The sequence below is a fragment of the Danio rerio genome, chromosome 15 (assembly GCF_049306965.1).
Source record: "Danio rerio strain Tuebingen ecotype United States chromosome 15, GRCz12tu, whole genome shotgun sequence".
NCBI classification, from domain to species: domain Eukaryota; kingdom Metazoa; phylum Chordata; class Actinopteri; order Cypriniformes; family Danionidae; genus Danio; species Danio rerio.
This window is the reverse complement of record NC_133190.1, coordinates 43881207-43897766: the sequence shown is the minus strand read 5'-3', so window position 1 is coordinate 43897766 and position 16560 is coordinate 43881207. Positions and strand designations below refer to the sequence as shown.

Sequence of the window (16560 nt, the reverse complement as noted above, 5' to 3'; positions counted from 1 at the left end):
CACTAGCATTGTCAAGGGTATGGGTTCAGTTCCCCAAGAAAGCAAGAACTGATTAAATGTGTTCTTCAACGTCATTGCCATTAGCTCACTACATCATTTTGATCTGTCTTAGTAGATATTCTTTAACCCCGCTATCTTTCTCTTCATCCACTCTTCCATGTTTATCATCCAAACTAACCGTCCATTGTGTAGCTATTGTTCTAGATACCATATCAGCTACTGATCTATTATTAAACCCATTGTTCTGGCGCTTTTCCACCTGTTGTTCTAACCACCTTTCTATTGTTCTAGTGCTGCTCTTTATCATTCAAGCTATTTTCTAGCAATCTATCTTTCTAGCAATCTACCATTCCAGCTATTTTTTCATATTGTTGTAGCTATCAATCATTCTATGTAGATACAATCTTTCTTCTTTCCATTCTTCCTTCGCCAATGTCCCTGCTCACTATTCATTTGTCGCTCTTTTGTTCTATCCATCTCTCTAGTCTCTTGGACATATCACTTTCTCTGTTTATAAGATTTCTTTTATTGCACCCATGACTCCTTTTCTTTTTTTTTTCTCCGTCTCAACCCTTCGGTCGCTCGCTGCTCTCTGTGTGTCTTTTGCTCTTTCTGATCCAAGTTTCAAGTTTCAACTTGCCATCATGACAGAAGCATGGACATTTGTAAATTTGTCTTTGGGGTAGAAAAGAAAGACGCTTGGTTGTGTTTCTTAGAAAACAGTTTTAGTTGCATAGCCTGAATTATACATTTCAGAGTAAAGCGATTATCAGTGGGAAATGATGTTTGGGTGGGACTTCATTTTATCCATCCATTTTTATTGGTTTATTGGCCAAGATATTATTGGATAATATTATTTCCTCTGCCCACACAGTGGGAAAGTCATTTTCAGAAGCAGAGAAAGTCATTATAGTTTGATCAAACATTATGAAAAACATTTTTTCTCTCTTCACAATGAAATGTGCCAGTGAGTTGTGTACAATAAATCCAAGCATGATTATTAGTTATAAAGAAAAGCATGGTAATCATGTAAATTACAGTTTGAAAAAAGGGAAAATAATAATGTAAAATATGTAAGTAAAAAACTTTGTGATGAAAATTTTGATAATAAGTATAAATGTTTCCACAGCTCTCCCGACTGCAATTTATACAAATCTTTATCCAGAATTCATAAACTCTTGGAACATTATAATATAAAGCTGGTGAAAAATCATTAAGATGCCACTTGATGTTCTCATTTTCTGTGGATTTGAGATTCATAGTTTTGCAATTTACTAAAGCATAATTTTAGTTTTTCTTTGTAAACTACTGACGACATTTCAGGGCTTGCAAAATCCAGTACCCTGACATCCCGGGGTTTTTGTTCTTTCAGGCGGGCTACCAAAATCTATCTCCACCTGCCTGGTAGGCTACCTTAGAGGGAGGAAAAATATATATGTCAATGCCTTTAGATTCTGTCATCAAGTGCAATAAATCCACTAAAGGAGAAAAGCCACAATATGATCAACTAGCTTCCAAATAGCACAGTGTTTCTGTCAGTTTAATCGCTTGTTCTGTACTGAAAAGCGCTGCACTGGAGCACACAAACACTCGTCACTCACTCAGAGATCGCACTGACATGATATTCAGGTACAGAAATTGCTTAAGTTACGATTTAAAAGTAATAATCATATGCTATTTAAATCACGTTAACGTGTCTATATCAGCAGCATTATATATCAACAGAACATTCTGATTCATTTCATTAGCTCGCACGGCAGCTCAAAGTATACAAACAAAAGTATTAAAAAAATTACATTTATTCGGGGACAATTAAAAAAATGTATAAATATAAATTTTCATTAATAAAATAGTAATAATAATTAGATCGCCCATATAGAAATCTGATCTAAATCTAAATATATGTCATTTGCATATTTTGCCATATATATATCTTTTCACACGCACGCGCACACCGGCCACTTTATTAGGTACACCTGTCAAACTTCTCGATAGTGCAAATTTCTAATCAGCTGATCACATGCCAGTAACTGAATGCATTTAGGCATGTAGACATGGTCAAGATGATCTGCTGCAGTTCAAACAGAGCATCAGAATGGGGAAAAAAGGTCATTTAAGTGACTTTGAACGTGGCATGGTTGTTGGTGCCAGATGGGCTGGTCTGAGTATTTTAGTAACTGCTGATCTACTGGCATTTTCACGCACAACCTTCTCTAGAGTTTACAGAGAATTTTCTGAAAAAGAGAAAATATCCAGTGATTCATATTTCCAGTACCTTGTTGAATCTAAGCTAAGAAGGATTAAGGCAGTTCTGAAGACAAACGGGGGTCCAACCCAGTACTTGAAAGGTGTACCTAATAAAGTAACCGTGATATTTAGAGAGAGAGATAAATGTCCATTTGTTATATTTTGCATTTTTGACATTTTATATATGTGAAATCCAAATAAACACTTGTATGTAATTGTAATTTGCATAGATTTTTAGACGGCCAATAATAATAATTTAAAATCTATAACTAGCTTTGGTCCCACTTTATATTAAGTGTCCTTAACTACTATGTACTTACATAAAAAAGTAAATACAATGTTCTTACTGTGTTTGTAATGTATTTGAGAACACTTGTGGTGCTTTTGAGTTGGGATAGAGGTTGGGTTATGAACAGGTTTGGTGGTATGGGTAGGTTTAAGGGTGGGTTATGGTGTAAGGGATTGTCAACAGTGTATTTACAAAGTTAATTACCGATGTAATTGCATACATGTATTTAATCAAGCATAAGTACACAGTAAATACATGTATTTACACAATAAGTACATTGTAACAAACTATTAATTCCTGTGTAAATACATATAGGCCACTTAATATAAAGTGGGACCCAGCCTTTTGTATCATCATTATTATTGCAGAGGTATGTTGAACTGTTTTTTTTCTAAATCACAGCTTCTGAGGAAGTTTTCTTCTAGTTGCCGTTGAATGGAGGTGTAATGAGTGCTGAAGGTTGCAGGTTTGCGGCCCGTTGCTGATAGATAAATAGATGAAGTTCTCATTCTGTCACTCTTTCATGCTGTCTTTTATCTGTCTGCATGTTCTTTCTTCCTCCCTCTTTCTAAGGCTCAAGGCCGTCACCCTGCGAGCGCAGTGATAGATTAGTGGGCATATCGCGTGTGTGTAGATATACGTGTGTGTGTGGGTTCTGTGTTTTTATATAGTGCGTTTGTGGCAGTGTGTGTGTGTGTGTGTGAGCTGGGGCAGAGTTGAGGGACTCATTCAGTGTCTGGTCGTTTATCTCCGTCTTCCTGAGGCTCTGTGAATTATTACCTGCCTGCCCTGCGGAGACAGTCCCATCATGGAGCTCTCCGCTGAGGCCTGTCGCGGAGCTCCGTGATGGGGCTTATCATGCACCTGCATGCTGAGGCCCTTTTCTGAGTACTCAAGATTTGACTTAACCTTCTTGTAGGACGTGAAGTAGTTGATGCTCACTGATATCCCCAAAGAAAAAGTTTCTGCAAGTTTGGATCACTACGAGGATTACGCCACATAAGCCCGGGATTTTCAGTTAAACATTTTTTAATATCTTAGGGTGCTTTCACACCTAGACTTTTGTTCCGAAACCTGGCGTGTCTCCTCCTTTACCGCGGTTTCTTTGGCATATGTGAAACCATCAATCGCGCTCGGATCCGCCCCAAAACAATCAGTCCGAGATCGCCTGAATGAGGTAGTCTCAGCTCAATTGAAACGAACTCTGAAGTGGATCGATTATAGTGAGAAAGCAACACGATCAAACAAACTAACGGACAAGGCTATATCACAGTGTATTCTGGATGTGTAATAGGCAAAGAGAGAATGATGATTGGCGCGGGATGTCATTCCTACAGGTAAATGTGCGTTTCATGTAAAATACGTAAAATAAGTGAAAGCTTGCTGAACTATTAACGAGAGCTGTTTATCCGTTAGGAAAATTGACCGAACTGCAGTCTTAGTTTATCTGTTATCTCTCTATAATGTAAAGCCTATAATGCATAATTCTAGCCAACAGCTGTGTATGAGAAAGACTTGCCTCTGATTTATATCTGGTGACGATGTCTGTGGCTGTCACCATTCAAAATTAAAGCACAGCGCTTCACTTATAATGTCTTATTGCTCATCATCATTAATTAAAATAAGAATAATAGCCGAACTGAAAAATAAACCGTTGGAAAGTTTACTTGCACTTGCTATTTTGGTCCGTTTAGAAACTTTGCCCTGTGAAAGGGTAAAGTCTAGATCGGATACGCGGCCGGCGGGAAATGCACATTAATATAGGAGCATTTTTTTAATGACACTGTATAACAATAATTCATATTTGTACAGTACTGTGATGGTTGGGTTTAGAGTTGGGGTGGGGGTAGGCAGTAAAAAATACAATTTATTGAGTAATTTAATAGAAAACATAAATAATACTCGGTACAACTACTGATTTTACAGTGCTGTGACGGTTGGGTTTAGGGTTGTGGTGGGGGTAGGCGTTTATAAAATACAATTAATGAGAAATTTAATAAATATAAATAGTTCTTGTTAATTTCCGGCCCAGTTCAATCTAGCAACAACCGAAAGCCGACCACACCAAGAATCAAGTGCATCATTTTAACAAATTAAATCCCTGTTTCAAAACAAAACAATCGATCTACAGGTGCTAAAGCACCCTACAAAAATATGCAAATATCTGTAGTTTTTAGTTTTTTTGTGTGCATATTTAAGCCAAATTTTGGTTTGAAAATTTGGTTTTAGCTAATTTTCATTACCAGTATCTTTTAGTTAATTGTTTAGTTCATTATAAACAGTGACCAGGGTTTTGGTTAACTATCATTACCAGCATGAATTATTACCTGTAATAATTAAAATAAACTTTGTTAACTTTTTTTAAATATTAAATGTTACATTTTAATTGTTTGTAAGCATGTTTACATTTTGCTTTATTGGTTTTATCTTTAAAATGACTGTCTTATAAACACATTATTATTTTAATAAACCATTTAAGATTTTTTAACTTAGACTTTTTTTTTTAATTGAGGCAATATAAATATTTAGTTATTTTATTAGTTGTTTACTATCTGTACATATTTTAATATATTATTAAAATTTTATTTTTATCATCATTTATACACACTAGAAATGCTGGGTTGTTGTAACCCAAAGGTGGGTCAAATATGGTCAAAGAAAACTGTTGCGTCAGAAATTGTAATTTAAATTTAATTTTAAAAATACATAACCTAACTTCGGGTTTGTCGATATTTCACCCACCTTTGGGTTACAACCCAGAAATGTTTTTTTGAGCGCATAAATGTTAAAAATAATATTGTTTTAATAATACATAAAATTATGCACAAATAAAAAACAATAAATAACTAATTATTTAGTTTTTTTTATTTAAAATAAGTTTAAAAAAATTAAATATGAAAATATGAATAAATAATTAAAGATTATTTGATTAAAAAAACAAACTAATGAAATGACAAAATATAATCATATAATAATAACTGCTTTCATTAACATTATATTCACTACTGGTCAAAAGTTTAGGTTCAGTGGGATTTTAAATGCTTTAAAATAAGCTTCTCCTGCTTACCAAGGCTGCATTTATTTAATAAAAAAATAGTAAAAATTGTGAAATATTATTGCACTATAAAATAACTGTTCAAAAGTAGTTTAGAATTTAATTTAATAATTTATTCCAGTGATTTTAAAGATGCATTTTCATCTTCATTACTCCATTCTTCAGCGTCACATGATCCTTCAGAAATCACTTTAATAGATTAATAGATTAACTTTAATAGATATTTAACAATTTTATTTTTTATTTTATATTTATTTTATATTTATTTTTTTTACTTTTGCCCGGTAGTGTATAAACAAATAAAATTTAGTGTACTTAAAAAAAAAACTACAATAGTTATAATAATAATATTAATAACACAAAACAATTCTCTAAAACAATTCTGATGGATGTTAATAATGGTTTCTGCCTCTTAAGATATCTTCCTTCCTCAATTGTTATTCATATATTGTCAATGTGCTTGTGTAGCTGTTGGCTGATGTTTTGGTTTATCTCTCCAATCGTGTCCTGGACTGTCACACGTTTATCCTGAGGGTGGCAGTAGCACACAGAGGCCAGAAACTGAAGCGTTCATGCGTGTTTGTGAGATAGTGTTCAGAATGCATGAGTGAACCCGCCGCGCATGTGTGTGTGAGAGTATGTGTGTGAGTTATATGTTACTGCTTTCTTCCTGCAGCACAGAGAAAGAGAGAAGATGCAGCTTAGAGAGCAGGTGTGTGACACTTCACACTTCAGTCTCATGAATTAAACATATGTGTACGGCTGAAACTGTGTGTGTGGCTATTATAAAAGAGTCGCTCCACTAAAAGCACTGTGTGTGTGTGGAAATAAATTGTGCCTTTGTTTTCAGGGATAGAACAGAGGTTTCGTCTTTCACGTCAGCAGAAAAGATGAATATTGATTTTTGATTTCAGCCACAATCCTCTGCATACACTCGACCACTAACCACAACATTAGTGCAGATCACAGAGAGTTAAAGACCACAAACATTGCCATTTGAAACCACAGTTCCATTAATTAGTGTTTTTATAAGATTTGCTAAACTACAAAAAAAAACAGCATTGTGATGGATATATGTTGCATATTTGACACACAAATGGGAAAATGACTGTATTCCTCATTAGAATTAGTTGTGTCTGTAAATAAAACTTCGGTAACTTTACCTGAAGGCTATAACGCCCCATTAACACGTGACATCAACGCTTGAAGGAGGGCGTGTCTGAAGTTGGGGTTGACGTGATTGTCATAGCAGCGTCAGCTAATAAAAAAAAAGTCCGCAATCAGCGACTGTCTGAGCTGGGGAATTTGCATAAAGCGATCTAATTGGCTGATGCTCCCGTTGGCGCTTGAAAAGTTGAGAAATTCCCAACTTCTGCAGCAAGCAACACCGCTGAAACAGCGCTGACAGATCCACAATTCAGTTCGGCAACGCTTGGCGTGTAATTGCGTCATGACTTTTATAACAGTAGCTATGTTTCCATCCAAAAACGCCAATTAAATTTATGCGCCAAAATATCGCATATAAGACTTACGAATAAAGCAGCATTTCCATCTAACGAGTCGAAGATAACAAAATCATCACTTCCTGATTAACTGGTGGCATATATAAACAGTAAAACCAGAATTTGCAGTGGTAGGAGAACCTGCGTGAATCTTTTCTTTATTTAACTATTTGACTTACACCTCAGAAGACAATGCAGACACGCAATGAACATGTGGTTTTTAAAGGCGCAAGACGCGGAGCAAAGACGCTCTGGATTCTGGATAACATAATAACACTAATGTTGAAACGGTAAAGGTGTTTTAGAATGACCAAAACATCATTCCAGATGGTTTACAGTGTGCTCAGCCTGCTGGTTAATGCATTCACACAGATTATTATCATCACATGATCTCCTATAACAAAATCACTTGACTTTTTCAATGCACATACTGGAATTTGTTCGGTAAAAGTGTTTTCATAGTTTATGCGCATCTAAAAGTTTATCCTTGTCAGTTATGCACACTCGTTTTTTATGTGCATTTTTAAAACTTATGCGCATCTTGGTGTTTCCATTAACTTTTTTATGTGCATATCCAAAATGCGCATAAAAATAGGTGGATGGAAACATAGCCAGTGTCATTTGTTTTTCTTGACCTCAACTAAAGTGGCGATGATTGTCAAAAGCTTATTTGACAAAGTCTTGACACTGAAATTTTAATGAAAAATAAAAAAAAGTTGATGAACTCATTTATAATAGCCTTATGATAATAATGTTTATGACAGGTTTATGACAAGTTATGTTGTCATGACAAAGACATTATACACATTTTTACCACTAAAATTCCATAACTTTTCCTTGATTTTTCCAAGACTTTCAAGTAAATTTTAATGGCCTAATGTTTCATGCAATGTCTACATTTGCGTTGTAAAAGAAAAACAATGCATGATTGAATTTATTACAGAATATTGTAAAACCAATCTATTTGGTTTCAATTTATATCCAAGTAACATTGATTTAGTGACGAAGTGGTGCAGTAGGTAGTGCTGTCGCCTAACAGCAAGAAGATCGCTGGGTCGCTGGTTCGAGCCTCAGCTCAGTTGGCATTTCTGTGTGGAGTTTGCATGTTCTCCGTGTGTTCCCGTGGGTTTCCTTTGATGCTCCGGTTTCCCCCACAGTCCAAAGACATGCTGCAGGTGAATTGGGTAGGCCAAATTGTCCATAGTGTATGTGTGTGTGAATGAGTGTGTGTGGATGTTTCCCTGAGATGGGTTGCGGCTGGAAGGACATCTGCTGCGTAAAAACATGCTGGATAAGTTGGCGGTTCATTCCGCTGTGGCGACTCTGGATTATTAGGGACTAAACCAACAAGAAAATGAAGGAATGAATGAATGAATAAAATTGATTTACATAATGCTTACACCACACTAATAATGTGAGAGTATGTGATTTGACCAAGAACAGAAAAGAAGTAAACCTATAAGTATACAGATATTTATTTACCATGAATTTACCAAATCTTGCGTCAAAATTCCATGACTTTTCCAGGTTTTCCATGACCGTATGAACCCTGTGCATGGACACCAATGATGCAATTCTAACATGATTAAGACAATACTCTGATTAATTTTTTTAATTCATTTAATACGATTAAGTTCATAATTAAACTAAACAAAAGTCAGATTAAGACATGTTGGATCATGTTAAGTTAAATCACATTACTGAAGTGCAGTACAGAAATGTAAACACCGCAATCCAACTATTACTGTTGTGTTGGCTTGTGTAAGAAACAACACTCTTCCAGCAGTTCATACTCTCATCCAATATCACGTCACGGCGGTATGCATGAAATGTTCCAGAATGAAAGTGAAAGTGCCCAACCGCAGTTAAAGTCATTAAAAATGAAACACCCAAAATGACATGAATCTCAAGAGGAAGTGTGGATAGTGTGGTGACGCAATGGCGTTACCTGAATTATTTCCTATAACAGGTAAAATGGGATCAAAAAAATAATTTTTAAAAAGCAACTCATATAAACACCTTAATCATATTATTGCCTTGTTTAGATTAAAACAAATAATTTGATTACTGATGTCCATGTAAACATAGTCAGTGTCAGATTTATACATTTAAAGTGACAGAAATGAGTGACTGACACTTAATTAGTTGTCATAAACATGCTTAAAATCTCATTCATATTCAAAACCTGTATTAATTCATATTACCAAAACCTCAATAAGTATCATACATTAAATGCTAAGAAGTTATGATCAAATTTTGGCCCTTTTTCCCTTCTAGTTTACGACTAATAGAGTCCTCTTGACAGTGAATGAACATAAATGAGTGAAGTGATGAACACCTGCTGTGAACAAGCAGAATTACATCAGCTTTAGATGAGATCCACTATAATAAATGCATTCATTAACACACGGGTCCTGCTGTTAACTACCAGATCAAAGTTGCATTGATGTTTCTTTCTTTAATGCGTTTGACTACTGGAGTTTATTTTACTTCAACAAGTATACATTTAGAATAGGCTCAAGTTAAATACATTTTCAGTAGAAAAATGCTCTCGTTATGAACATGTTAAATATTATTTGATGAACTCAAATGGAAGTTGGCCAGTTTGAGATGGTTTCTGCAAAAGAAATTCATTCATTTTTTTTTATATATACACAAAAAAAATGGAAATCATTAAAATATGTAACAATGAGCTTTCATTAATAAATGGTCCTGATTAATATTTGTTTATTTTAACCTTCAGATTCTACATTTTTAAACAGTTGCTGGCCCGTAGGATCTTGAAGTTTAAATCTTAATGTATACATTTAAAAACAAAAGTACCTTTATGACTGGTTTTGTCATGACACATACAGAAAACGTACTGGTAACTTTGTCAGGACATTAGCAGGTCATTTTTACCTTGTAATGTATTAAATTTTTAATTATTTTACTATAAAATGTTAATTTAAAAATCACATTCTTTATTTTTTTTATTGTTTTTTACTTTAATAAATTGAAACAATTATAAATAACATCATTTAGTAGCAAAATTGGTTTTTCATTTACATTTTTTATTTGACAATTTTTATAATTTAACTTTTTTTTTTTTTAATCAAATTTAAAAAGATGGGTCAAAATGAAAATTGCCTCATCTTTTACTCTCCCTTTTCAGTGATTCAAACCTTTGAGTTTCTTTCTACTGTTGAACACACAAGCAGATATTTTGAAAAATGCTGCTTGCAGGCTCTCACTGACTTTCACAGTAGGAAAACAAATGCCATGGAAGTAAAGGTTTGCCAGCTACCAGCATTCTCCAAAATATATACACTCACCGGCCACTTTATTAGGTACACCTTACTAGTACCGTGCAGATTTGTCGGCTGCACATCCATGATGCTAATGTCCCATTCCACCACATCCCAAAGGTGCTCTAGTGGATTGAGATCTGGTGACTGTGGAGGTCATTTTAAGACAGTGAACTCATTGTCATGTTCAAGAAACCAGTCTGAGATGATTCGCGCTTTATGACATGGCGTGTTATCCTGCTGGAAGTATCCATCAGAAGATGGGTACATGGTCAGCAATAATACTCGATTAGGCTGTGGTGTTGACACGATGCTCAATTGTTACTAATGGGCCCAAAGTGTGTCAAGAAAATATTAAAATATCCCCCACACCATTACACCACCAGTCTGAACCATTGATACAAGGATGGATTCATGCTTTCATGTTGTTGATGCCAAATTCTGACCCTATTCTCTAAATGTCACAGCAGAAATTGAGACTAACGAGTGGTTATTTGAGTTACTGTTGCCTTTCTATCTGCTGGAACCAGTCTGGCCATTCTCCTCTGACCTCTGGCTTGCTTCAACAAGGCATTTGCACCCACAGAACTGCCGCCCACTGGATATATTCTCTTTCTCTGACCATTCTCTGTAAACCCTAGAGATGGTTGTGTGTGAAAATCCCAGTAGATCAGCAGTTTCTGAAATACTCAGACCAACCAGTCTGGCACCAACAACCATGCCACGTTCAAAGTCTGTTTAATCCCCCCTTTATCCCCCATTCTGATGCTCGCTTTAAACTGCAGCAGATCGTCTTGACCATGTCTACATGCCTAAAATGCATTGAGTAGCTGCCATGTGATTGGCTGATTAGAAAATTGCTTTAACAAGAAGTTGGACAGCTGTACCTAATAAAGTGGCCGGTTATTGTATATATATTAATATTATATCATAATCAAATATCTTCTTTGTTTTCAACTATAGACACTCAAATAGGTTCTAAACAAGTGAAGGACATTTTTAAATAAAATTTAACAAAACCACAGAACACTTAAATCAATGCCAAAGCAACCCTAGCAACACATTTACGACCAGTCATGTCACAGGATTGACTCTCACAAACACTACTCATATATCTTTTAAATCTCATTCATATTCGTGACATGCCGTGATTATAAGAGAGAAGAGTTTTAGAAGAGTCATGAAGTATTTTTTGGCTGAAGTTTAACAAAGCAGAACACTCTCGACTTGCCAAAGCAACTCCTCGGCAGCCACCCAGACCAGTCATGTCACGCACAGCACTGACTTTTACCAACACCACTCGCTTTTTAAAATCTCATTCATATTCTTGACTCGTCATGATTATAACAGTCTTATGAACACCCCTTCAAGGGTGATCATTTATTGGGTGAAATTTAACAAAACAGCTGAACACTTAACTTAAAACAAGGCTAGATCTACCCTAGCAACACCTTGGCAATCACCCAGAACCTATCATAAGACCCTATTATGTCACAGCATTGACTTTCACAACCACTACTCATCCTTTCTCCAGAACTGACGTCATCTCTCCATTCCTCCGGCAGGTGTAACAGCAGTGTTGATCCCGCGGTTGGACCTGGTGATCTCTCTGGTGGGTGCAGTGAGCAGCTCAGCATTAGCGCTGGTTTTCCCTCCTCTGGTGGAGCTGATAGCGTTTCCCAGTCAGCCTCCTCCACCAATGCTGCTCCTCAAAGACATCTCCATCGCCGCTCTCGGCTTCATCGGCTTCCTCACGGGAACTTACGTGACGGTGGAGGAGATCATTTATCCAGACGTCCAAGGACAGATCCGTCTCCATGATGACGGGAACTGGACCACACCCACTACCTCAACACCCTGAAGACCACGCCCACAAATGAAGGACCAATCAAATTCCATGTATAAACAGGATGCTGCCATTTTTGTAACACCATAACAACAGAAACTTCTTCCTATAGCTACGTTTCACAATCCCAGTACTCGCGCTCCTCAGCTCTGCCCATTTCATTTAACGTCTGACCTTTATTCTAATTCAACAACAAGTGCCCTGTAAAGTGGACTCCGCAGGATGTTCAGCCATAATTTCAGGGAGCATGTAAATGTTTCTTTCGTATTGCATTTGAGCGTGTGAGATCGGAATTTATATTGGATTTATTTATGGAAATATAATAGCTCTTCTCGAGTATAGTGCTGCAGTGTGAATCTGTGAATGAGCATTCTGAAGTGAAATAAAGGTTGCTTAAGCGTTGGGAGAGTATAATGGAGAAAGGACTAGAGAACAGTGCACACTGCTTAGGGATCTCAAGCCACGTTCACACTGCACTTTTTGCCCCATAGACTGAATTTTTTTTTTTTTCGTCTTTAAAACTTAATTCTCAAAGCACTTTACACTTAAAAATACAACGATAGCAGAAAATAAAGAGTAATGCAGAAGATAAAAATTATATATATAAAAATTAGGACAAGTCAGAAACATTGTAACCATAAAACCGATCAAAAATCACGTCACAAATCATGTCTAAAAAATAAATAAATAAAATTCTTCAGGGATACTTAAAATTTCTTAAGATTTTTACATTACATTCTTTAAAAGACTTGGAATCATATTCATGCAAATGCTGTAGACCTGAAACACAAGCTTGTTCGACAAGTTTCGCATGTCGCTGTATTCCCAACCTGCGAAATTGCATCACTTGATTGTGTGAGACCAATAGAAGATCAAAACGTGACCTTTCTGTACAGAAATTTTATATATGGAGCAATCACTCGCTTTATCAATGTCTAATCATCTTGTTTTATCCAGCCTGTTTTTATAGTACCATACGATAGACTTTCAGCGTGCTCAAACTCTACAGTAATGTTATCAAAAGTTTTGATTTCGGTACTGAATTTTTTTTTTAAACGCAAACATTTCAACAATGTTGAGCAAGTTCTTAGATGCCGCTGATTGGCTATTGTGTTTATAGGCTCAACAGAATGACTGTGATTGGCCGTGAAGGTCATCGGTTTACCACTCTTTATCGCTGGTCACCAAATGCAAACACATACATGGACACTGGAACAGCTTCGAAGGTAGTGTTGAGGCTTCGAATCGTTTCAAAACCTGACTACAATGACATCTAGTGGTCATATTTTAAGTATTGCCCTTAAACAACTTCAACCAACTTCAATATTTATTTATTTTTTTTTAACCAACTTCAATATATCGATTTCGCTACTGCAACGTTCAGTAATTTGAAAACTCTAAACAAGTGGTAGGCAGAGCGACGCATCGTGAAACACTGAAACAGTCAAAACAAATGTGTAGAGGGTTCGAATCATTTTAAAACCTGACTACAGTGACATTGTTATACTTTTTTTAAGTATTGCCCTTAAACAACTTTAATATATTGATTTCGGTACTGAAATGTGTTTTAAAAAAATCTATTTCCCCCAAACAATTGAGCACTGTTGAGCAAGTTCTTAAACACCACTGATTGGCCATTGAGTGTACCTGCTCAACAGAAATGACTGTGATTGGCTGTAAAGCTCATCAGTTCACAACTCTTCATCGCTGGTCAGAGTGCCAGTATAGATAAACAGACACTGGAACGTTTCAAAGCCACGTAGGTACTTCTGACAACACTGTCCAGCACTACTCTAGAGAAGAGTGAGGCTTCGTGAAACACTGTAACAATCGAAGCAAATGTGTCAAGGCTTCAAAATGTTTCAAAACCCAACTCGACAATGACATCTAGTGGCCATTTTTATAAGTATTGCCCTTAAACAACTTCAATCAACTTCAATATATCGATTTCCGTACTGAAATGTTCGGTAATTTGACAACACTAAACAAGTGGTAGGCAGAGCGACGCATCGTGAAACACTAAAACAGTTAAAGCAAATGTGTAGAGGCTTTGAATCATTTTAAAACCTGACTCTACAGTGACATTGTTATAATTTTTTTGAAGTATTGCCCTTAAACAACTTTAATATATTGATTTCGGTACTGAAATGTGTTTTTAAAAAATACATTTCCCCCAAACAATTGAGCAAGTTCTTAAACCACTGATTGGCCATTGAGTTTACCTATTCAACAGAAATGACTGTGATTGGCTGTGAAGCTCATCGGTTCACAACTCTTCATCGCTGGTCAGAGTGCAAATATAGTTAAACGGACACTTGAACGTTTCAAAGCCACAAAGGTACTTCTGACAACACTGTCCAGCACTACTCTAGAGAAGAGTAAGGCTTCATGAACCACTGAAACAATCAAAGCAAATGTGTCAAGGCTTCAAAATGTTTCAAAACCCAACTCGACAATGACATCTAGGGGTCTTTTTTTATTGCCCCTAAACAACTTCAATATATCGAGTTCGGTACTTTTGACAACACTAAACTAGTGGTAGGCAGAGCGACGCATCGTGAAACACATAAATAGTCGAAGAAAATGTGTCGAGGCTTTGAAACCGACTCTACAGTGACACCTAGTGGTATTTAAAAAAAATATTGCTCAAACAATTTCAACAAAGAAACAGTTATGCGAATTAAGCAATTAAAGCCCCCGTTGTTTCAACAAGACATCAAGAAATTTAGTGGAGTGGTTAGTGTTCTTGACTGGCGTGCAGACGTATTGGGTTCGAATCTAGATAAAGCAATCATGGTAATTAAAAGTTTGTTATTTTATTGCTCCGTTCTCGTGTGTTTTGTTTTAACATCAGTCTGGATGAACTCAATCCGAATGAACTCTGCAAATAAATATGTGTTGTTTTGGTCATAAAAAGTCTACATGAATACAAGACAATAAGTCACGATTTCTGAATGCTTGTACAACTGGGATTCAAACTCAGGTCACTCACAGCACATGTGCATTATACACACATACACAGTCCTCTTAACAACTGTTTCCCAACCCTGTTCCTATAGGCACACCAACAGTACATGTTTTGGATGTATCTCTTATCTGACCCATTAACTTCAGCTTTTGGAGTCTCTTACATTCAGATGAGTTGATTCAGGTGTGTTTGATTAGGAAGAGGTTGGAAATGTGTACTGCTGGTGTGCCTTCAGCAACAGGGTTGGGAAACACTGCACTAAGTTACAGGAGATGGTGGTTTTGCTTCAGACCCCATCACTGAAACACAGATTTGCCAGGTCAATCCTTTGAATCGCTTTAATCATATGACCTGGGTGTTTTGAAACATCTGAGCAGGGTTTGGAAAGCTCTGCGGCTTGGGATCTCTTCAGTCAGAACACACATGGATCTCTTCTAACATACTGGATATCCGAATTAGCTGTGTTAAATCAAGGAGACATGCACAATATGCAGATTGAAGTGGGGTGTGAGGACGGGGATTGAAAAACGATGTTCTATAGGAAGTGAGTGACTGCTGCTCTGGGATGGAGAACTTGTCTTTGCTGGCTTGAGGTGCTTTTTTATTGCTCAATTTGTTTTCCATTCCACATGCACATGCCCAAGGTGTGCTGCTGTAGCATGGACGTGTGTGTGCGGGAGTGAGTGATGGTGTGTATGAAGAATATTACTCTCCGCACAGCCGTATGGACTTCCCATGACTCCACCCCTGTTCCTCGATGGAATGGCTTTTACTCCATCGGGTCGCTGGACCGTATAGCATGACAAGCCGTCAGCATTAAACACTGCGGGAGAGCGCCAGAGAAATATTGCACACTGTAAAGAATGTACGTTCCCGCTGACTAGAGCTGTTATTAATAAACTAATCATTCCTCCTGAGGCTTGTGATATTTAATTTTTTTTTCTTTCTCCCTGACCGCGGCAGGATTCAGTGGGAATAATGAGTATTTTAATTACTGACAAACATTGCACAAAACCAGTGCGAGCCTTTAAACTGTTAAGTAAGAATCCACTCGCTTGGATTTTAGCAAACGAGCACATTTGCATATATACAGATCTATTCTGGAGCCGTATCGACCGCATCAGTGGTGTACAGTGTGTGGAGGTGAATTCGCACAGACATCATTTTCATGTTGTTCCTCGGTTTGTAAAGACAAGCAAAAATCGTGTTTGCACTATTGCACACACAACAAAAGACATTGCAGAAGCTTTTTAGCTCTGAACTACATTAGTGTGAAAATGTCTTTGTAATTAAACCGATTAGTAGTGTTTTCTGATTGTTCCCAAGAATCCTGAAGGTGGATTTTCCCCCTCCACTGTTTATCAGC

At 36.6% G+C, this 16560-nt stretch overlaps 1 protein-coding gene across 5 annotated transcripts in view; it reads left to right on the top strand.

Moving 5' to 3' along the window:
* slc36a4 (solute carrier family 36 member 4) overlaps positions 1–16111 on the top strand; it is a 54645-nt gene extending 38534 nt beyond the window's left edge. For 2 of the 5 annotated variants that reach the window (XM_005157799.6, XM_002664695.8), the window contains exon 12: positions 11946–16111. In XM_005157799.6, coding sequence (XP_005157856.2) covers positions 11946–12241 — 296 coding nt within the window. In that variant the 3' untranslated portion in view covers positions 12242–16111. Of the gene's footprint in view, positions 1–6267; positions 6639–11945 lie in introns of those variants that run through there. The other 3 variants (XR_012391055.1, XR_012391054.1, XM_073924044.1) reach the window with 3 other exon arrangements.
* Positions 16112–16560: the final 449 nt, after the last annotated feature.